The sequence below is a fragment of the Myotis myotis genome, unplaced genomic scaffold (assembly GCF_014108235.1).
Source record: "Myotis myotis isolate mMyoMyo1 unplaced genomic scaffold, mMyoMyo1.p scaffold_m19_p_14, whole genome shotgun sequence".
Taxonomy (NCBI): Eukaryota; Metazoa; Chordata; class Mammalia; order Chiroptera; family Vespertilionidae; genus Myotis; species Myotis myotis.
The window spans coordinates 37,653,766-37,676,008 of NW_023416318.1; the positions used below are offsets into that span (position 1 = coordinate 37,653,766).

The window sequence follows — 22,243 nt, forward strand, 5'->3', positions numbered from 1 at the left end:
GACCTGTTCCAGTGACCAGAAATATCACCGGGAGCCCTGGCTGAGGCGCCCTGGTGTTTCCGGTGCTCTGGAGCTCGCCCCGGGAAAGAGAAAACTCGCAGACAACCTCCCCGGAGAAGGAGGGCTTCTCCCCGAGAAGGAGAGCTGCTCCAGGAAAGGCAAACAAGGATGCAGGGGCCTCGGGCTCCGCACTGGCTGGGCCAGGCTGGCTGTGGCAGAGGCCCCGGGCTGGAGTCCCTAGGAGGCCTGGGACTGGCCAGGCCAGGCCAGCGGGAGGAGGCTTGAGTGTGTCCCATGGGGAGGTGGGATGAGATGGCAGGTTTTGGGACAGGGGCGATAGACAATGGAAGTGATCTCTTTGTCTTGGTCTAGGCCAGTGGTTGGCAAACTCATTAGTCAACAAAGCCAAATATCAACAGTACAACCATTGAAATTTCTTTTGAGAGCCAAATTTTTAAAATTTAAACTATATAGGTAGGTACATTCTGAATAACTTAATTAGGGTACTCCTAAGGCTTAGGAAGAGCCAAACCCAAGGGGCCAAAGAGCTTCATGTGGCCTGCGAGCCACAGTTTGCTGACCACGGGTCTAGGCAGTGGTTCTCAACCTTCCTAATGCCGTGACCCTTTAATACAGTTCCTCATGTTGTGGTGACCCCCAACCATAAAATTATTTTCGTTGCTACTTCATAACTGTAATTTTGCTACTGTTATGAATTGTAATGTAAATATCTGATATGCAGGATGTATTTTCAGGGGTCGCGACCCACAGGTTGAGAACCGCTGGTCTAGAGGCTGGGTCTGAGGTCCGTGGTCAAGAGGGGATCTTTCCTCATCTGCCTCCACACTTGGTGGAAAGCTGGGAGCTCCCTGCTGAGCACCCAGGAGAAGCTCGTTCATCCTTCCCTCCCCTCCCCACCTTTTTGGCTGTGACTGTAATTGCCAGGCTAGTTCTGTCCAGTGGAGTAGGCGAGTCTTCCGAGCTGAAAGCTTGCTAGAGGTGCGCCAGGGAGAGGCTCTAATGGCAGGACCTACAAGGAAGTGCGGCTGCATCTTCCCTGAAAAAATTTCCCTCTAAAACTCCCGAGGGAAAAGGTCTCCTAGATGACACTATACCGATGCCCTTTGAGCTGGGAATGTTTCCCGCTCTGGGCCCATTCTTCAGAGGAGACTCTGAAACGTGAGCACAATTCAAGGAGTAAGCAGGCTCACGGGGGTCTGGAAACTACCAGATGAAGGGATGGCTGGCAGACATGGGCTGTTTGGCCCTAAGAAGGAGAGAAATTGGAGGCAAGTGACAGCTGTCTCCACAAGGGGGACCATTGTGTGCTGACACCAGAGGGGAGAGTTAGAATTAAAGCGTAGACAAGAGTGGCCAGGAAACACTTACCTGGTAATAGAGTTTGCCCTTGAGGAGCGGGCCGCCCCATGAGCAGTGAATGGGCTCAAGTGTGCAAGGAGGGACTAGACAATCGAGGAGGGGCTTTCCACAGTGGGCGGGAGGTAGAACGAAAGCCCCACCCAGTGCCAGGAGTCTGTGATTACATGCATGCACACAGGTCAGGAGCTCTGCCAGGCCACCCACCCTCTGACTGGGTTCCTGAGATGGTCTCAGAGCTGCTAATGGCTTCCAGCTGTAGTCAGAGCGCACACTGGTTCCCTTAACTCTTACCTACCTGAGTGGGGCAGAGCGGCACCTTACTCCGACTGGAGAGAACGGGGCGGTAGGACGCCTACTCTTTCCTTAAACACCCCTCCCTGACAGTCAGGGCTGGGCCAGTAGGGGAGCCCTGCTCCTGGGAGCCCAGGGCCTGAGTTTGATCACAGACTAAAACAATTTGTGGTCTAGGTTAAGGAGAGGAGCACTGTGCTTAAAACAGTTTTGTGGTTTCATTCTTCCCGCCACAGGTTGCCTCCTTTCCGAAGTTATTTTCTTTTTATCTTTCATTCTTTTAAACCCTGATACTCAAGGCTGCATTTACTATTTTGAGTATTTTTTTTTTAAGGCAATTTGGGAGCTGACGATGCCAGTGTAGTCTCTCCTTAAACTGGTTCGCTGTTTGATCCCTGGGTGTAGCTCAGTGCGTTCAGTTCTCCTCCTGTCTGCCGATCACATCCCCACTCCCAAATGCACCTCCTCCCTTAGAAAGTAAAGGAAACCATCCCTTCTTGGTTGATGTGACAAGCTCTGTGAACTGGGGTTCAATTTGGATATAACTTTGGCTCTCTAAGATTTTGTATCTCCTGGCAGGCCAACCCAAATCTTCGGAAGTGAAGTAAATGGGCTCCATCTAGATTCTTACTGTATGAGTTCTACATGATGACTAAACCTATTGAGAGACTTCAGGGTGTACTGAGCACACGCAGTGGGATGTCTCATGAAATAGTTGGTTTAAAAAGATAAGGGGGGAAATGTTCCATAGGAATATTTTGCTTCCTGCTCATCAAATTCTCTACCCCTTCCTTTAAGGCAGTGGTTCTCAACCTTGGCTGCACATTAGAATCACCTGGGAATCTTTTTAAAATCCTGATTTCTGGGCCTCATCCTCCAGAAATTCTGTTTCTTTGTTACTAATGTTGTGGCCCCACCCCATAACAAAGAAACAGAATTTCCGGAGGATAAGGCCCAGAAATCATGATTTTAAAAAGATTTCCACGTGATTCTAATGTGCAGCCAAGGTTGAGAACCACTGCTTTAGGGAGCATTGTTTTTTTTCTTTGTTTGGTCTTGTTTACACATAGACCTGAGAAGTACCTTAAATAAGATCTGCTTTATCTGCACCCAAATGGGTTAGCAAAACTGGTGGATCAGCTCATCCCACGGGGAGGAAAAACGAAACCAAGCACCCAGGTTTATGCACTTTGGAAAAACAAAGTGCAATGGCAAAGTGTAGCTAAAGGTCAGCTATCTGTTAGGTGTGTACAGAAAACCAAGCTGGAGAGAGGGAGCTAAGTAAAAATGTCAGAGTTACTGTCCAAGTCACTGGGAATGATAATGTCTAACTCCAGCTGGGGAGAAGCAGCCATTTGCCCCTTTTGGCAGCTCACGCTGGAGTCAATGGAAGCCATGGTTTACCTCTTGACAGTCTCCTCACAGTTATGTGTGAAATTGTCTGTTGTCCCATAACCTTCCAAGCATCTTCCCTTTTTCTGCTTTAGGCCCGTATGAAATGACTTATCTTTGCATTTCCTCTGGGTACTTTTGAGCGATTCCATCTTTTAGCTTAGGTTTCCCTTCTTTCTCTTTTGTTGCTTAGGTTCACTTTCATATCTCCCTTCCCTTCTCTGGGTTTTAGCTCAAAAGTGCAGAAAAAAGCCTCGCTTAGGAGGACAAGTCAAAATTAAGGCAGCTCAAGAAGTCTCATTCCCAGGTCTGAAGGGACAGGAAGATATTTGACAAATGTCAAAGCAGAGAACCGGGTGCTGGGGATGCTGTGTCCCTGCTGCTCACCTCAGGTGAGAACTTAGGCAGAAGCTATAGAAGGTTTCCTCCCAGGAGCATTTGGAAACAACAAGAATTGAGACTCTCGCATCCTTCCTGAGCGGATGGTTGCTGATGGGAGTGAGGGAACCTGGGCTAAAGTCACAGAGGTCCTGAGGGAGCCCAGAATTGCTTCACTGGGGCCTTTGCACAGACCTGTTCCTTGGCCACCTGCTCTGCTTCTCTCTCATAGGATTCCTTTAGGTTACCTTGACCTCTCAAGGTCACGGTCACAATGACAGAGCTCCCATTGGAGCATCTCAGAATCTGCCAAGGATCCCTTTCCAGTGGTCCTTGGCACCAGCCCCAGGGAAAAGAGGAGAAGCACTTGCAGCCCAGATGGTTAGACCTGTGGGATAGCCTTCAGATTGCTACTCATTGAGATAATGTGTCTGTCGTATTGATCTCCAAGAGTTCCTGGGAAAAACAGGTATTGCCTGAGCCACTATTTTCATGCAACGTTGGGATCTTAAAGGTGGAACTGCAAATGTTTCTGTTCTGCCTTGAGTCTCCTGCCGGGTCTAGTAACAGAGGCATTATTGAGGGATGTCACATGCAATCAGCCAGGGATGTAGCAAGCCAAATCAGACTGTGTGCGCTACTTCTTATTTTGCCATTCATCTTTTCAATGATCCTAGGCAAGCCCATTGCTTCTGGAAAGCACATTTCCTAACCAATTTGAGAAGGCCATTGTAAGTTTGCCTCCTGGACGTCAATGAGGAGGAATTATTACAACATAAAAGCACTTATGCATAAAGAGTTTTGATAGTAAATGGCTCTGTTGGACTGTGGTATTCAAATAGAGTAAAATCCCATTTTAAGAGATTTATGCAAAAAGTTAGCTTAACAAAATAAAAATGACCATTAAGTAAAATTGGAAAATGCATGCACTTTTCTCCGTGATCCTGAGCTTCAGTGGCCAGATCATGTTAATTCTTCCTTTCTACTGACTTAGGTCGTAAAGCATTTTTCCTCATTTTTCTTAGGCAGCCTCTGATCACTTTTGTTTCAGACAAATTTGGACCTTTGGTCAATAGCTTTTGTCTGCCTTGAGGAAAAATTCCCGAATCCTTCAGGCCTTTCCGCAGTCCCCTCCACGGAATGTGCCACAGCTGTCCCTGTGGTTTTCCGAAGCAGACTTGGCTTGTGCATTTCTCACACCTGGAACTCTTTCTCTGTTCATGTGTCCAAATGATACTACATTTTCTGTGTCCCAGTTCCAGTTAACAGTTCACTCATTTACTAGAATATATACTCCATGAGGGCAGGATTTTTGTTTGCTGCCCAACAGAGTGTATGTCAGGGATTGATGAAACCAGTCCATTAGCAAGTCCTGCTGTTCCAGATCTGCTATTTCTTTCTACCTCCACCTTGGTCCAAGTCACTGACATTTCCTGTCTCAGCTATTAACCCAATAAATAGCCTCCTGTCTTGTTTTCTCCCTTTCATGTTACGCATCCTTTGCCTCAGTCCTTTCTCCATTGAACAGCCAGTGTGATGCTTTTAACAGCATAATCAGATTTCATCATTCTCCTGCTTAAAACCCCTCATTGGCTTTCTGTTGCCCTCAGGATAATGCCAAAGCTCCTTAAGGTGATCTATAAGGCCTTAAAGGATTTGGTCTCTGAATTCTTCTGTACTTAATCTCCTAACACTGTTACTTGATGATGAAAAGGTGTCAGTCCGCAAAGGCCTGGAAGAAAACCTTCTGAACAGAAGGAAGAGCCAGGGCAAAACCTCTCATGTGGGAATGGGCTCGGTGGTGAAAGAACATAAATCTTCAGGCTGCACAGTATTCTTTCCAGGAGGAATTTCCTGACAAGCCTACTTGGGTCAGAGGCTGCGCTTCCATGGGCCTGCATGGGGAAGAGTCTACCTGGAAAACGGGCTTGTTAAACGGGCGAGAGAAGGTTGTGTGTAAAATGGTGAAGAAGAGAGGGTGAGGATGTAATGAGGTGCTGATGGAAGATCTTGTGTTCCACGAGGTGACTCCTTCTTTTGATCCTTAAAAATCTGAAAGGCTCCAGATATGAAAAAATGTTCAATGAAGGGAAGTTTCTTTGAGGAGTTGCTCAAGTAGCTGAGTCACAGGGCAGAGCTGGACAGGAAGGCCATGGGAACACAGGACGGGCGGGCTTGGTAGATAAAACTGAGGAGTGCAGGTCAGGTTCCCCATAAGTCACAGGGAGAGCTCCAGACTTCTAAAAAGGTTATGGAATTGGTATTCACACAGATACAACCTGACATCCGAGGAGCCGTGTGGCCAAGCAAATATTGGATGGCACCACTCCAGATGATGAAACTACAGCTTTGGTCAGTGATGGGGCTGGATTTGAACCCAGATGTGTCTGATTCTTACACTGTATCACATTCTCTCCTGAGCCAAGCAAGCCTTTGCCAGGACGATGTGCAGCATTGAAGGTGTGTGTGTGTGTGTGGGGGGGGCGGTTAAAGAAATATTTTCCCTTGGTCATTAAAGGTTTCTCAAGAAGAATATATATATAAGCAACAGTTTGGGGAAAACAGGACACATGATGGAAGTAGCTGATAAAGACAAACGTGGTAAAGCGCACTTGCCTCAGCAGATAACACCAAGCCCAGGCTTTAAGCACTTCAAAGTCTGTTCAGATTGGTCCTCTAACCAGCGCTTTTGCCATGGAAGGATGGCGATGAAGCAGTGATTGGATAACAGAGTGAACTTTTCTGTAGCAACATACCTTTTGGACAGCTGCAGAAGTTTGTGATTAAAAATAACCTACTTTTAGTTTACAAAGACAATCAGACACATTTTTTCACTTGACCCTTTGAGAACCCCGAGAGGCATACTGTCTTCATTTCCAGAGAGGTAAGCTGATTGCTCAGACTCGGGGACCAATAAAGTGGCAGATCCAGGATCTGAAATCAGATCCACTGACTCTAAGCTCGAAACTTTGCCATCTCTACCTGGCTGCCTCTTCTATAAGTGAAGAGGAGTTAAACTGCTGCTTCCTTACTCTGATGCCACAGGGCTTTTCTGACTGAAGGTCACTGACAACTACCGGTGGGTGAATGCAGGATATGTCTTGTGAATAGGTTGTGTGGATGAGTGTGTGTGTGCATGTGTTTTTGTGTGTGTGTGTGTATTTCCATCTGTGCATTTATCCCAAATACCTGCAAGGCAAGTCTTCTAGTGTAATTTTCCTTAAATTGGTTTCTTGTTATTTCTGAGAATTGCTATGGGTAGAATTTACATAACTAAACATCTTTAACACTGAGAGAGTTCACCTCCCTTCTCACCCACACATCAGAAGAGGCTAGAGCCCTAACTGGTTTGGCTCAGTGAATAGAGTGTTGGTCTGGGGACTGAAGGGTCCCAGGTTCGATTCTGGTCAAGGGCAAATGCCTGGGTATTGGGCTCAATCCGAAGTAAGGGGTGTGCAGGAGGCAGCCAATCAATGATTCTCTCTCATCATTGATGTTTCTTTCTCTTCCTCTCTGAAATCAATGAAAAAAGAAGAAGAAGAGCTAGAAAGCTAATCCTCTTCTGTTTTCATGGTCTGAGAGAGGGCACATGCACCAATCTGTAGGGAGAGCACACTGGTGTTGGCACCAGTTGTCTAAGGAGCAGGCAGACACTGTGAGTTACTTACAAGTTGTTACAGCTAACAATATGGGAACCTACTCAAGAAGCCAAATGCATGTTATACCAAAATCCCATAACCTCAGAGTTGTATCTCTCTTCATCAGTATCCAATACACGAAATAACCAAATCTCAGAACAATGGCCTTTCCATGCCTGAGGCAGTACCTCTGGGAATCATCTATTCTTTCAGGGTTGATTGGGAAAATCTTTCCCTGCCTTACAAGGTATTAACGTTAACTGTTGGAGAGAACTATGTGAATTAAACGTTGTACATTTCACTCCAGGGTAAGACTATTTCAACAGACTTCAAATATAATAAAAATATTTCAGAATGTGGCCTCACTGCCCGTGGAGAAGAGCTTGCTTTTATTTATCTTGCTGATCGTTGTGTTCATCATCTAGATTTTCTGCCTGGAAAACTCTCAGTCCCCATCCCCTAACATGTGGCTTATCACATCACCATATTTTCTAAATCAAATCAAGTGTGACTGACTCCAAACTGCCAATTGTCAGGGGCGAAAAAATGGGGAAGAACAAAGCTTCTCAGACTGGCATTGCCAGGTCTGAACCCACCTTCCAGCTGCATCTCCCATGACACCCCGACCCTTAAACAAAACCACTCCACTCACTGTTTCCACAGGAAACTTCTATGTGCTTCCCATGATATCTGGGCTTAGTCCACCTAGAGAGCCCTGCCATCTACCTCTGCCTGTAAAATTCTTCTTCTTTTTCATGTCCTTCCTTGGACGCTCTTTCATGAAACTAGTATGAATCCTGTTGTAGTTTATAGTGGTTTATTGTTGTTCATTTGTCCATCCATCCAGCAAATACCTAATGAGCAATAAGCATATCTGCATGGTGCTTTTGGTTTGGTTAGGAAGACAGACTGTAAAAGAGATCTTACAATAATCCGTGATAAGTATATTAGAGGAAGTGTAGCACACACAGGAGCCATCTAAACTAGTTCTGTATGTGTGTGTTGGCATTTGGAGTTGGGTCCAGGAAGGCTTTCCTTCGCATACATTTATTTTATCTTCTACAAGGTTGGATGCCCACTGAAGTCAGAGATGGACGGAGTTAATAACCACAGCTCTCACCTGTGTAACGCTAGCTCATCTGAACCCGTTTTGGACCAAGGCCATTGCATCTGGACTCTTCCAGGGCTTCCTTACAAGTAGAAAAGCCATTTTACAACTTAATAGATTTTCCCCTCTCTAGCACAGACACTCTGTGATGCAGGGATGTTCTGGAGTCAGTGGTTGGCGTAATATATGTGGAAATGTTCGATGGGTTTATTACAGTATGTGCTGAGAGGCTCTGACTTGCGTAGAACATTTTCTGAATGTGTAATCTACACTTAACTGAAGTTCATTCTTAAAATCTGTAAGGTGTCATGACTGCCTTAGGAGCGGAGTGCCAGGAACACACCGACAGCCTTCAGTCGGTATTGGTAGCCTTCAGCAGTCAAAAGAAATGGAGCCTCATTTTGGTCATTTGTTCCAAACTGCTGGGGTGGGTTGTGCTGACTGAATCCACCATGGAGCTGCCCCTGGGGAAGGTCAGCTCTGTGGCTCCATAGCATCAGGAAAACGAGAGCCTTGGAAAGTCACCTCTGAAAACAAACTCGATAAAACTCATTCCGTTCAGTGAGGTAAACTTTCCCATGGACTATCCAACAGGTTAATTTATGAAGACATTAATTTATGCTTATTCTTTTTGTTGTTGCCATTCTATATTTTCTTTTTATTATTATTATTATTATTATTATTATTATTATTTTAATTTATTGCTTAAAGTATTACAAAGGGTATTACATATGTGTCCATTTTATCCCCCCGCCCTAGACAGTCCCCTAGCCTCCCCTATCCCCCAGTGTCTTATGTCCATTGGTTATGCTTATACGCATGCATACAAGTCCTTTAGTTGATCTCTTACCCCCCTACCTCCTGCCCCCCAACCCTCCCCGGCCTCCCCGCTGCAGTTTGACAATCTGTTTGAGGCAGTCTGCCTCTGTATCTATTATTGTTCAAAAGTTTATAATGGTCTCTATTATCCATGAATGAGTGAGATCATGTGGTATTTTTCCTTCATTGGCTGGCTTATTTCACTTAGCAATTTATGCTTATTCTTATTCCCCCTCCCCCCTTTATTATTCTAAGATGGTAGGCGGGCTTTCATGATCTCAGGGACCTCCCTGACGGTTCTAGATTGCATAAGGCATCCAGGGGCTGGGGCAGGGAAGGAGGAAGTCCTGTAGTGTTGGAATTTGACTTTTTTTCGCCCTGACAATTGGCAGTTTGGAATCAGTCACACTTGATTTGATTTAGAAAATTCGGTGATGTGATAAGCCACATGCGATGGAGTAAAACCGTACCCAATACAACTGTGTATGTGAAAACGAAACATTAGCTTGGAATGAATGGTCATATACCACTGGGAGTAGAGCTGTAAGAAGGCATCCCTTTTTTCATCTTTGCTTTTCCCTTTTTAAAACTCCCATGCCGGATTATTTTCAACATATACCAACTTCTGGGTCCAAAGGGCCCCCACTGGGGCCATGAGAAGACCAAATAATGGAAAGAAGGAAAAGGTGATGACAAGAAAATAAAGAAATAGGGAGGAGAGAAAGAGACAGTTACCTAAAACAACAGCGATCTTATGCGTAGACAGAATAGATACACTGGTAAGGCATATCGTCTCAGGCCAAGCCAAGGGAAGAAACTCATCCTGGTTCCTCGCTTTCCCATTATCCCCGAGTCTCTTCTGCTTTATTTCCTATTCAGTTAGCCCTTGGTCATCCAACACCTTCATCTGCCTCCAGGCAACAGACATTTCATTCCTTCCTCCTGGCTCACTGGGAGGAGGCCTTGGGGAAAGTGTCTAGGGTTGAGCCTCACATGGACCCGAGTTTCAAATCTGGCTCTGCCAGCTGGCTGGACCATATCTTGGACAGCCGATCCTCAAGAGCTGAGAGCAGTGCCACATGTGTAGCAAGGGTCAGTAAATTGCCCACTGACCCAAGCCCTCAAATTGCCGCCTCCTTGTTATGTTACCTCCAGTCTCCTGGGTCGTGAGGACTTCTAGTCTGGAACAAATGCTGGTGGAAATCGAGGCTGGCTAGAAGAGGTCAGAGGACGCTGAAGAGAACCTGTCCACACCCCCTGATCTTGGTTCTCTCTCTAGTCCACCAGTTCTCAAATTTTACTGGGCGTTGGAGAGCTTCTTAAAACAGATTGCTGCCTCCTTCTTCCCCCTAGAGCAGTGGTTCTCAACCTTCCTAATGCCATGACCCTTTAATACAGTTCCTCATGTGGTGACCCCCAATTTCATTGTTACAAATTGAACATAATTAAAGCATAGTGATTAATCACAAAAACAATATGTAATTCTATATGTGTTTTCCGATGGTCTTAGGCGACCCCTGTGAAAGGGTCTTTTGACCCCCCCAAGGGGTCGTGACCCACAGGTTGAGAACCGCTGTGTTAGAATTTTTGGATTCAGGGGTCTGGGGTAGGTGGGGCAGAAGGTTCCAGGTGATGCTGATGCTGCTAGTCCAGGAACACCTTCTGAGAACCACTGACCTCATCCATTTCACACTGAAGCCAAAGTGATTTGTTTAAATCCCTGCTTTTATGATGTTGCTTTTCTGCTCAAAACCCATTAGTAGCTCCTTGTAAGATATATTTTGAAGTGTCAACTGTAAGAGTAAAATGGTCCGTAAACATTCCCTCCAGAGGAGTCAGAGGTGTCTAGGTTTACCAGAGACAACTGCGAGGTGTGCATATCTCAAGGAGATAAGAGAAACTGTAATTGCTCTGTTTTCCACTTTACTGTATAAATTTGTGTGACCTTCTTGGTAGGCACTTTCATTCCTCCTGCGTGTAAATCTGAAATACTTACTCACTAATACATTGTATTCTCTTTCTTTTCTCTTTATGTGTTGGTACAAAGGGTTTGTTGTTGTTGCCAAGATTGTTTTATTTCTCTAACACAACCCTGTCCACTTTACTCTTCGCTGAACCACTGTGCCAACCTAGGCTGATGCAATTAGATTATTGCACCCCCCTGCCGGGAGCCGGTCCATGCTTGCTGTTTCAAGGGACCTGGCATATATGGCATACTGTTCTTAATATGTTTGCTCACCTTCTTGGCACTATGTGTTTTAACCAAGGTCTCTGAGAAAGGTTGTTTCCCCAGGTAGGGATTTTCCCCTGAAGTTAGGGAGGGAATAAAATCCCTTAACTAAGTGCCAGGCGGGTAATTAATCACTTTAACTACGAACAATCATGCTTAAGCTACATAATCTTTACTCCCTGGAATGGAGATAAGAAACGCCCTAACCTTTGTAATAGAGATTGATAGGATTGAATCAACTGGTATAAATACAGATGTAATAAGACAGCAAGACACAGAACTTAGAACACAGAACTAAGAAGACAGAACCTACACAGAACGTTCTCTAGAGATAGAAGAACTTTGCTGGAGAGAACATGGCAAAAGATCCTGGACAGAAACTGGCCTCAGAACCTAGAGACAGAACCTAGCGAGGGAACATGGCTACAGAACCTGGCTGGAGAACCTGGGAACCTAGCAAGAGAACATGGACACAGAACCTGGCTGGAGATCCTAACCAGAACTTCACTGGAGATCCAGAGCAGAACCTCTCTGGAGATCCAGACCAGAACTTGGCTAGAGATCCTGGCTAGGCCGCTGATGAACTGAATGCTGCCTCTATGTCATTCCTTCTTCGCCGACTCCATCCACACCTTTGGGGACCTCTGGACCTGCTGGGGTTAGACCCCGGCACCCCCCTCAACCCCTCCCCCCCTGCCCCAGAATCTGGGATTAACTGAGAGACATGGTCTGGAGAGAGAGAGAGAGAGAGAGAGAGAGAGAGAGAGAGAGAGAGAGAGAGAGAGAGAGACACACGCAGTGAGGCAGATACACAGAGAGAAGCAGAGGTGCCGATTCCTGAGGGCTTTATATCTGGGGGACAGTCCCATTGAGTTCCAGCTGTTGTTCCCTGCTTTGGATTCTGCAAGCTACCCCACCTCCCGCCCAAATTCCCTTTATTGCTTAAGCAAATTGGCCTTGGATTTCTGCTAATTCCATCCGAAATAACCTTCCCAGAGATACTCGCTGTTGCCTTCATGATGAAGTCCAGATTCCTGGACACAGTAACAAAGATCTGCAGGATCTGGTGCCTGCTTACCCTTCCATCTCTTATCTGAACACACTTACCTCCTACTTTATATTTCAGTCATACTTAGCTACTTTTTTTCTTTTTTAAAGCTCTTTCTACTCTTCAGGATTTGAGCATGCTGTTTTCTCCCCCTCTTGTAACACTCTTTTCTCCTTATTGTCTGGCCAGTTTCTATTTGGCCTTCCCAGATACACAGCTGCTTCTCCAGAGTCTCAGAGCGCCTTTAACAGTCCGAGCACTTACATAAGACAACATAATTGCCTGTTGACTTGTCTTTCTTCCTCCCTCGATTTTGAGCTCTCTTAGAGCAAAGACTGAGTCTCCATTGCTGTCCTCTAAACACAATACCTGGAACTTGGCTGGCACCTGATAAATGCTTGTCAAATGAGTGAACCACGTGCTTGTGCTCCTATGTCATCAGTCACTTACCCAGTGGCAGATAGACAACATTGAGTAGAAAAAAATGAAAATTACTTTGGCCCCAAGCTATAGACTATAATTAGGAACTACTCCTGAGGTGAAGAATCAGATATCATCATGGTTTGGGAATATCCCATTACCTTCATTGTATCCCCCCCCCCCCTTTATTTAATGATTGTGCCAGAGTTTCTAATTAGAGAAAAGGGCCTCATGCACTTATTGATTCAAATGTTCTGCATTTGAATCGCTGAGGAGATTTTGAGACTAAGGGTAGAATTCAGTGTATCAGAAATTCAATCCATCTGAGATCTCTCGAAGAGGTTTGCCCTTGGGTCACTTAGCTCAGACTTTCTTAGTCACTGAACACTGTTGTCATGGTAATCATGGAACCTTTCATGATTCTGTATACGAGTTAATGAAGATACTGGAAACAGCCCAAAGGAATTTATACTTGGGTGTGCATTTGTCTCCATATTAACCCAATCATTGTTTTGAACACACATCTGCCCCTGGGCCGATTCTCTTGGCTCTGGATCCTGACAGGAATAAATAAACAACAGATTCCTTTTTAGTGTTTCAGGCGAGGAGGCTGTGGATGGCTGCCCTTCTGGTCTCATTTCAACAGGAAATCCCACATGGAGGTTATAAAGGAGCCGAAGGAAAAAAAAGGATGGTGTGTGAAGCAAATCTCTTTCTTTTATTTCAAATTATTAATGTCGCTGATTTCAAGGCACCAAAATGTAATGCCTGCGAAGACATTTCAGTTGTGGAGAGCCCAGAGCATTGATTATATCCCAAGCCTTTCTTCTATGGTCCTTTCTACATAAACCTTAACCCGAACCTCCATCAAGCCCACAGATCTTGCTCCAGGTTCCTCACAACGTTTGGGTGTGAGACTTCCCCTCTGTGTCCTGTCCTGCTACTTATTCCCCAACATCCATTCTCCTAGTCGTGTGGGTGCTTGACATCAAGACATTTCCCATCCTCCCTTACTGATGGCCGAGGGTCTTTAAGTAGAAGTGGCATTTTGACCTTTTGGACTCCTCTTTAAAGGGTGTGGGTATGTTCCCTTCTTCCTCCCTTTTCACTGGCTGAAATGTGAATGATGGATGGAGCTGGGGTAGACAGTGAAATACAGTGGGGCCTTGACTTACGAGTTTAATTCGTTCCGTGACGAATTACTCGTATGTCAAATCAAAAAGTGAACGAGTGAGACACGTGATGCTGGGCTGATGTTGTGGTGTTCACTGTGACGTTCGCTGCGCCAACTAGCAGTGGGGTATCTGAAGCTGGCTTGTAACCCGAATTTTAGCTCGCAACTCAAAGCAAAAAATCGGCCGAGAGATGGCTCGTATCTCGAAAAACTCGTTAGTCGGGACACTCGTAAGTCAAGGCCCCACTGTACAGAAAAAGAAAAAAAAAACCTTCCAAATTATCTTAAAAAAACACGTAACAACCCTCCTCATGGAGACACAAGCCTTATGTCAGTGAGGAATTACAGTTTTACTTACTGAATTTAGGCCTTTTAATCTTCTTGGTCATTTCTTTATTTGAATGTATTCCAGTCACCAGCAAAACTACATGAAGAAAACACAAAATAACTAATCAATATGATTTTACCTAAACACTTTCTCTTTTTAAAAAAAATATATTTTATTGATTTTTTACAGAGAGGAAGGGAGAGGGATAGAGAGTTAGAAACATCGATCAGCTGCCTCCTGCACATTCCCCACTGGGGATGTGCCCTCAACCAAGGTATATGCCCTTGACCAGAATCAAACCCGGGACCTTTCAGTCCACAGGCCGATGCTCTATCCACTGGGCCAGACTGGTTAGGGCCACTTTCTCTCTTTTGATCCTGACATTTGCTTGGGTCACATATTAAAATATTCTCATTAATTAAATTAATTTCTCCTTATATTAAGGTGAGGAAATAAGACATGTCTATTGTACACTTAGCCTCTGTGGAGAAAAGTCTTTCAGAAATACTTTTCAGATGCCTAGCCTTTTCTTTGTTGTCTTTAAATTTCAACACACTAATCCTACCATCTCCATTTTGCAAAGGAGGGAACATGGTTTGCTTGGTCCCAGGAATGGGAGTTTCCAAATGGCCAGAGAATGGCATGTGCGTGCGTGCGTGTGTGTGTGTGTGTGGCGTGCGTGCGTGCGTGCAAGTGCCACAGAGGTGTGTGTGTGTGTGTGTGGCGCGCGTGCGTGCAAGTGCCACAGAGGGGTGTGTGTGTGTGTGTGTGTGGCGCGCAAGTGCCACAGAGGGAGGAATGAATAGAGGGGGTATGTGAAAAGCCCCAGAGGAGGGCTGTCTGGGAAAGGAAGACGAGGAAAAGGTGACAAGGAAAAGGGGTAGAGAGAGGCTACAAGATCTGAGGTGTGACCTGATGGTCCCTCCAGCAGCACAGGGTTCTGCACCCCCCACGAAGGCCACCTGCGGATGGTTGAGCCTCCTCAGAAACAGGAGCAGAGCTGCAGGCAGCATTTGGATGCTGTTCTCCTTCGGGGAGTGTAACAGTGGGGGGCGAAAGGGGACCTCTTTATCTTTTTAAATTTAAAGTCACATTACCAGTATGAGCCTCATGTTTTTTAAAAATAACACTGACCGATTTTTTTTTTATTACCAAAAGAATACATAGGTTCCTTGCAGGAAAATGTAAAAAACACAAAAAGCAGTACAGAAAACATGGATGAACACAAAAGTATATTTTCAGTCTTTTTCTATATGTCATGTGTATTCATATAGGTACTTTTAAACAAATATTTGATCATTGTCATACTGTTCCCAGTGGTTTAGAACTTATGTCTATTAAGGATATACGCAGACTTTTTTGTCATTAAATGTTACTGTTAAAATAATTTTAACTGCCTGTAAATATATGTACTGTTGCTCTCCCTTCAGGGAGCACACCCACGCCATCCCTCCCCCTCCCCCCACTCTCTTTCCCCGACAGGAACTTATCGCCTAACCTCTAAGGGTCCCCAGGAGACTTGCAATCAGGGGAGCAATGGGCAATGGCAGCTCGTCCTGGGCGAACCCCCTGCACCTGTCTCCAAGGACCCCTTTTCTCGGACTTCCCAGTGAGCCAGAGCAGCCCCGCCTAAGAATATGTTTGCTGCAGTCAATAAATTCTTGCTTGCTTTCCTACAAAAAAAATGTGTGTGTACATATTATATATATATGTACTCTCTGCATGTATCATAATTTAGCCAATTTCCAATTTAACATGAGTAGCTCCATCTTTGCACTGATCCATTATCATTTCCTTAAAATAAACCTCCAAATAGGATTTCTTACCTGAAAGCTATGCCCTCTTAAGATTTTGATTTATATTGTGACTTTTTTTTTTATTGGCAAAATTCTCACTTCTCTGTACCTATACTAATTCTACCAGTAATGTTTTTCCTTTCAAAGGGTCAGTCAGTTCCCTGTTCTTCTTTCCTCTCCAGGCATCGTAAGGTAGTGCTGCTTTAACTTACCTCCCTTTTAGCCACTTTTCTGAGAAACCCGCTTTCTGGACAGGGTTGGGACTCTGAGGTGAACACTGAGGCAATAGACTAATCAAAACAGGCATTTTCCTTTCTAGTTTTTATGTTTGTTTTTTCACAGGACACAGAGGCTTGATTTAGGCATAAATGGACTCAGAAATTCTTGAATTGGAAACTGTCTTTAAGGTAAAAGGAGTCAATGTCCCCAAGTTTGTTCTGGGGACTTTATTTATCTTATGATTCTCTAGCTACTCTGCCAATGATGCAGCCACTGAATTATCCCCAGTTTTGACAACTGGCATTAGCCAAGGCCGGGACAGATGACATACCATGTCCTGTACGAACAGAAACATGAAAGAGAATTCAGTGAGAGCCCAAAGTCTAGCCAAGCAGAATGAAGGCAGACACTCTTAGGTGTTATTTACTTCTGGGGTTTGGGTGTGTGTGAGCGTCCTGGAGGTCTCATTTTTTATAGTAGCCTCCGTGTCATTTAACACTGCAAAGACCACATTTTCATTTTATAGACAAAAATAAATAACTAGAATCCTTGAAATTAAAAAAAAACACAAGTACTAAATAAATATATAGAAAGTAAATGGCACAAGGTAAGTTGATGGAATAAGTGACACAGTAATAAATGTGGGTATCCATTTTTGTGGAAAACCAAATCCTGTCTGGCTTGTGTGTTTGTGGCAAGTGGAGTACATAAGCCCTGGTATCATTAGGACTATAAATATTTCAGTAAGACCACCTCACCCACATTTGCTCACCCAAGACCCTCCAGGCTGAAAACATGCAGAGGGGGGGTTCAGTTTACAGCCCTGGTTAATAAAGTCATTACTCTCAGTGGTTCACAGAGGCCATCCCCTCGTGAGACTTGTTAATTAAAGCTCCCAGAGATCACTTCTCCAGAGGAGGGCTGGGCAGTAAGGCTGCAAATGTGCTTGTGCCCTGGGGCGAGTCTTCATTCCTCATCAGTAAGACTTCTCTTGCTCTACCAAAACTGCTGCATTGGGTGTTGAACTTGGGTGAGAGAAAAATCAGTTGTGTTCCTTTTCTTAGGAAACCAGTCAGAGGTGGAGATGGCTGATGCTCACTTCAGAGTACAAAGCAAAATACAGGTGTGAAAGCCAGTCCCTCCTGGGGGAGTAGTCATCTGGCTACTGAGGCCATTAGTGTCTAGAAGCCTTGAGGAAATTATGTCTAGATGCCAAAGTTCCAAGGCAATCATGGCCTTAAAAACATTCATATTCTTTGTCCTAGAATATATACCTCTAGGGATATAGCCCAAGTTATAATCAGAGATGTAGACAACGATTTATGTAAACAATGTTCATTACAGCATTATTTCTAGTGGTAATCTGGAAGTAATGAGATATTGGAAATGCTCCAACAACAGGAAAATCATAAGATTTATTACAAATGATATGTAGAAGATTAAGTGACATGGGACATGCTCAGCTCTCACCTTAAGAGTAATTCTGACAAAATGAGAATATACGTAGAGAGAAGTAACTGGAGCAAATACAACAAATGCTAATAAGGACGTAATTATAATTTCTGTCTTACCTGTATTTTTCCCATTTTGTAGTATATTTCTCATATATAGTCTATGTCTTATATTGATTATGCTTCTCTTACATTTAGAAAAAGCCAGCATAATTTTTCTTTAATTTGGTCATATTGAAATCATATATATTCACAGTAATGAAAAATGCTTTCTAAAACCATTGACAGAGTTCATGGGAACTTGTGTTCCAGTTTTCCTGTCAGTAATGAGTTATAATCAGAATCCATTTACTTTCAAGGAAAGACATGAAGTGCCAGAACATCTGATCAGTGGTCACATCAGGAATCACCTTCTGAATGCTTAGCATAGGTCTGGGACTTTTCAAGAAGTGCCTCATTCTAGCCCATAAACTGCTAGAGCCTTAAAGATACTAACTCAGGGAGTGTTGCCAAGGACCCTCTCCTTGATCAAATGGTAGTCAGACTCCTCTAAGCCCTCTGCTCAACTATGCTTTGACCTTGGGCTTGAGTGTCCATCTTTTTTGGACCTGCATTGCCCAGTTTTAACAGGAATCCTGATTAGAGAGAATCCCTTCCACTCCCAGAAAATCCTAGCACCCTGGTCTGCCTTTAGCAGGAATCCTGTCAAGTTGCTTCAGCCAGAACCCCTCTACTTATTTATTTTTATTTATTTATTAAATCTTTATTGTTCAGATTATTACATTTGTTCCTCTTTTTTCCCCCCATAACTCCCCTCCTTCCAGTTCCCACCCCACCCTCCGCCCTCACTCCCCACCCACTGTCCTCATCCATAGGTGCACGATTTTTGTCCAGTCTCTTCCCGCATCCCCCTCACCCCTTCCCCCCCCCAAGAATAGTCAGTCCATTCCCTTTCTATGTCCCTGATTCTATTATAATCAACAATTCATTCTGTTCATCAGATTATTTATTCACTTGATTCTTAGATTCACTTGTTGATAGATGCATATTTGTTGTTCATAATTTGTATCTACCTTTTTCTTCTTCTTCCTCTTCTTAAAGGATACCTTTCAGCATTTCATATAATACTGGTTTGGTGGTGATGAACTCCTTTAGCTTTTCCTTATCTGTGAAGCTCTTTATCTGACCTTCAATTCTGAATGATAGCTTTGCTGGATAAAGTAATCTTGGTTGTAGGTTCTTGGCATTCATCACTTTGAATATTTCTTGCCACTCCCTTCTGGCCTGCAAAGTTTCTGTTGAGAAATCAGCTGACAGTCGTATGGGTATTCCCTTGTAGGTAACTGAGTTTCTTTCTCTTGCTGCTTTTAAGATTCTCTCTTTGTCTTTTGCTCTTGGCATTTTAATTATGATGTGTCTTGGTGTGGTCCTCTTTGGATTCCTTTTGTTTGGGGTTCTCTGAGCTTCCTGGACCTGTAAGTCTATTTCTTTCACCAGGTGGGCGAAGTTTTCTGTCATTATTTCTTCAAATAGGTTTTCAATATCTTGCTCTCTCTCATCTTCTGGCACCCCTATAATTCAGATGTTGGTACACTTGAAGCTGTCCCAGAGGCTCCTTACACTATCTTCGTATTTTCGGATTCTTTTTTCATTTTGCTTTTCTGGTTGGGTGTTTTTTGCTTCTTTGTATTTCAAATCTTTGCCTTGATTCTTGCGCTCCTCTGGTCTGCTGTTGGGAGTCTGTGTAATATTCTTTATTTCAGTCTGTGTATGCTTAATTTCTAGTTGGTTCTTTATCACAACATCGAGGGTCTCATTAGATTTCTTGTAGATCTCAATAAGTTTATCAGCGGCTTCTAGACAGTTCTTGAGAGACCTTTAAAGTGTGGTTCTGAACTCAATATCCTCCATTGACAGTTTTGTCCTGTTTCTTTGTCTCCGCATTTTTTATGCTTTCTTGGTGCACCCCCTAGTGGTCTTTGTGCGCAGTCTTGTTGTAGTTAAGCCTTGATTGTTGTAGTAATACTAGGGGGATTTGACCTCCAGGTCAACTGGCTGTGAGAATCAGCTGTGTCTGCAGTGGGAGAGCTTCTGTGCTGGATCTCTAGGGCGGTGCTAATCTAGCCTTTGCCTGAGGCTATCCAGCAAATGGCTCTGTGCAGGGCTTGGGCGGGGCAGGTCCCTGGGGATCTACAGGGCGGGCGGAGCGAGCAGTTATGGCTGCTCTCAGTCCCGTTCCCAGAGGCTCTGCCTCTCAGAGTCCCAGCAACTGCTGCAAACCTCGGAGAGAAAGCTGCCCTCGTGGAGAACCCGTCTACTTATAATGTCTCCTCTTAGTGATTTCCATCCACTGACCTCCTCCTTGGTTGTAAACACCCACTTTCATTGTGTTCGGAACTGAGCCCAGTTCTATACTGTCATTTTTCCCTGATTAAAGCCTGTTTTTACCACTTTAACCACTGTCCAGCTCTGGTTCTCTTTACCACTGTCCACAATGCCTTCCTAAAAACTGACATAAAAAGCAGATCATTTTAAAGACATTCAAATTTCCCCCATGCTTTAATTTGGGATTATGTACTCAATGAAGCATCTAGCATCACATAAATCAGAGCTTCGTAGCAAAGACACAGTCATATAAATCACATGCTCCACAGTCATATAAATCACAAAATTATGTTTCAAATCATAAAATAGTAATGCTGGGAGGAGCTTTGGAGGTCACCCCTTTATTTTATAGAAAAGAAACCATTGTCAGGGTGTATGCTTTGGTTAAAGCTACAGTTTTTGGGGACAGAAGTTGGAACCAGAATGCAGGTTTGCTGGCCACAGCTTTTGCCTCTTCTCTACTTGCTCCTTATAAGTGCAAAGACAAAAAAAACAACAACAGAGTTTTTTAGTAATAAAGTTGCTTTGATATAAGGATGAAGTAAGTCGTGTCAGGGTATCATCGTCTCATCTTTTGTGGCTGATAATCAGTGGCTCAGCTGCTGAGGGTCCCTGCAGGGGGCTTAGCCATCAGAACACGGGGAGAAAAACTGTGCCAAGGGGACATTTGTACTATAAATACTGAGAGTTTGTGAGGACTCATCAAGAGTGTCTGTCTGGGCAGGAATCACTTTGCTGACCAAGCGCCCTTGGGAGACCCTTGGGGCATTAGCTTCTGTCTTGGCGAAGGGACTCCTCTCGGACAGTGGTGAATGCCACATGCTGACCTAGCAAAGACCATCTGCCCGCCAGCACCAGCGCTGCCATTCCCTAGAAACGTGGCAGCGACACGTGACTTTCGTTTTGGGCACTGGCAGCTGTAGGTCAGTGGGCAGTTGGTTAAGCCGGCTCTCCTGCGTGCCTAGCATATGAAAAGATACACCTCATCTGAATTTGGACTTTATTTCTTTCATCTCGCTTTGCCTAGAAAAATAGTGCAGTTGATCCATCACTGCTTTGGAGTATGTTGTTTCTTTATTGGCTCATTGAGAGACATTATCCCATGTGCTGCTGGCTTCTGAAATTCCTGCAGCAGACCTGTGTTGAATACATTGCTGGCAAAGACATGATCAATGTCTCTGATCATAATTTGTTACCCAAAACAAAACGGGCAGGATTGGACTCTGCTACCTTAAAAATCTGGCATCCCTTAGGAGAATAATTTATTTAGCAGTATTTCTTTATTATTATTATTATTATTATTATTATTATTATTGTTTTATTGCTTAAAGTATTACAAAGGGTATTACATATGTGTCCTTTTTTCCCCCCCACCCTTGACAATCCCCTGGCCTCCCCTACCCCCCAGTGTCTTATGTCCATTGGTTATGCTTATATGCATGCATACAAGTCCTTCGGTTGATCTCTTACCCCCCTCCCTCCTGCCCCCCAACCCTCCCTGGCCTTCCTGCTGCAGTTTGACATTAGGTTTGAGGCAGCCCTGCCTCTGTATCTATTATTGTTCATAAGTTTATAATGGTCTTTATTATCCCTGAATGAGTGAGACCATGTGGTATTTTTCCTTGATTGACTGTTAGCAGTATTTCTTGAGGGCCTATCTGATGTGCTCAGCACTGGAAACGCAACATGAGCAAGACACAGCTTTTCGGAGAGTAAGACCAATGGCCAGTTGAATGCCACACAGATAGGATGAGGTTCATTATGGGGCATGGAACAGACTTCACCATCTGAGAAAACCAACCCTACCGACACTTTGAGTTTGTACTTCTGGCCTTTAGAGTCATGAGAGAATAAAACTGTAGTTCTAAGCCACCCAGTTTGTGGTATTTGGTTATGGCAGCCCCAGTCCACTAGTACAGATTGTCGGAAAGCCTTTCCTGGCAATAGTTTCACAGGGACCCTTCTGACAAGCCCACAGCACAGTGGGGTGGAGATTAGCAGAAGATGACCGTTTGGCTTACTGCTACACCCATCTGCAATCTTCCCCCTTCTGGTTGACCTGCTGATTCCCGTGTTGCATTCTCTGGTGATAATGGAGGAGTGTAAAGGGTTTCATCTCTGAAGGTATGAGTTGCCAAATGGTACAAGTAAGGCCATTGTCAGTGATACAACTTCTTGAGAGATTA

At 44.3% G+C, this 22,243-nt stretch overlaps 1 protein-coding gene across 3 annotated transcripts in view; it reads right to left on the reverse strand.

Moving 5' to 3' along the window:
- VIT (vitrin) overlaps positions 1 to 22,243 on the reverse strand; it is a 96,072-nt gene that overhangs the window by 55,476 nt on the left and 18,353 nt on the right. For all 3 annotated transcript variants that reach the window (XM_036334865.1, XM_036334864.1, XM_036334863.1), the window contains exon 3: positions 14,237 to 14,302. In XM_036334865.1, the coding sequence (XP_036190758.1) occupies positions 14,237 to 14,302 (66 nt within the window). The remainder of the gene's footprint in view (positions 1 to 14,236; positions 14,303 to 22,243) is intronic.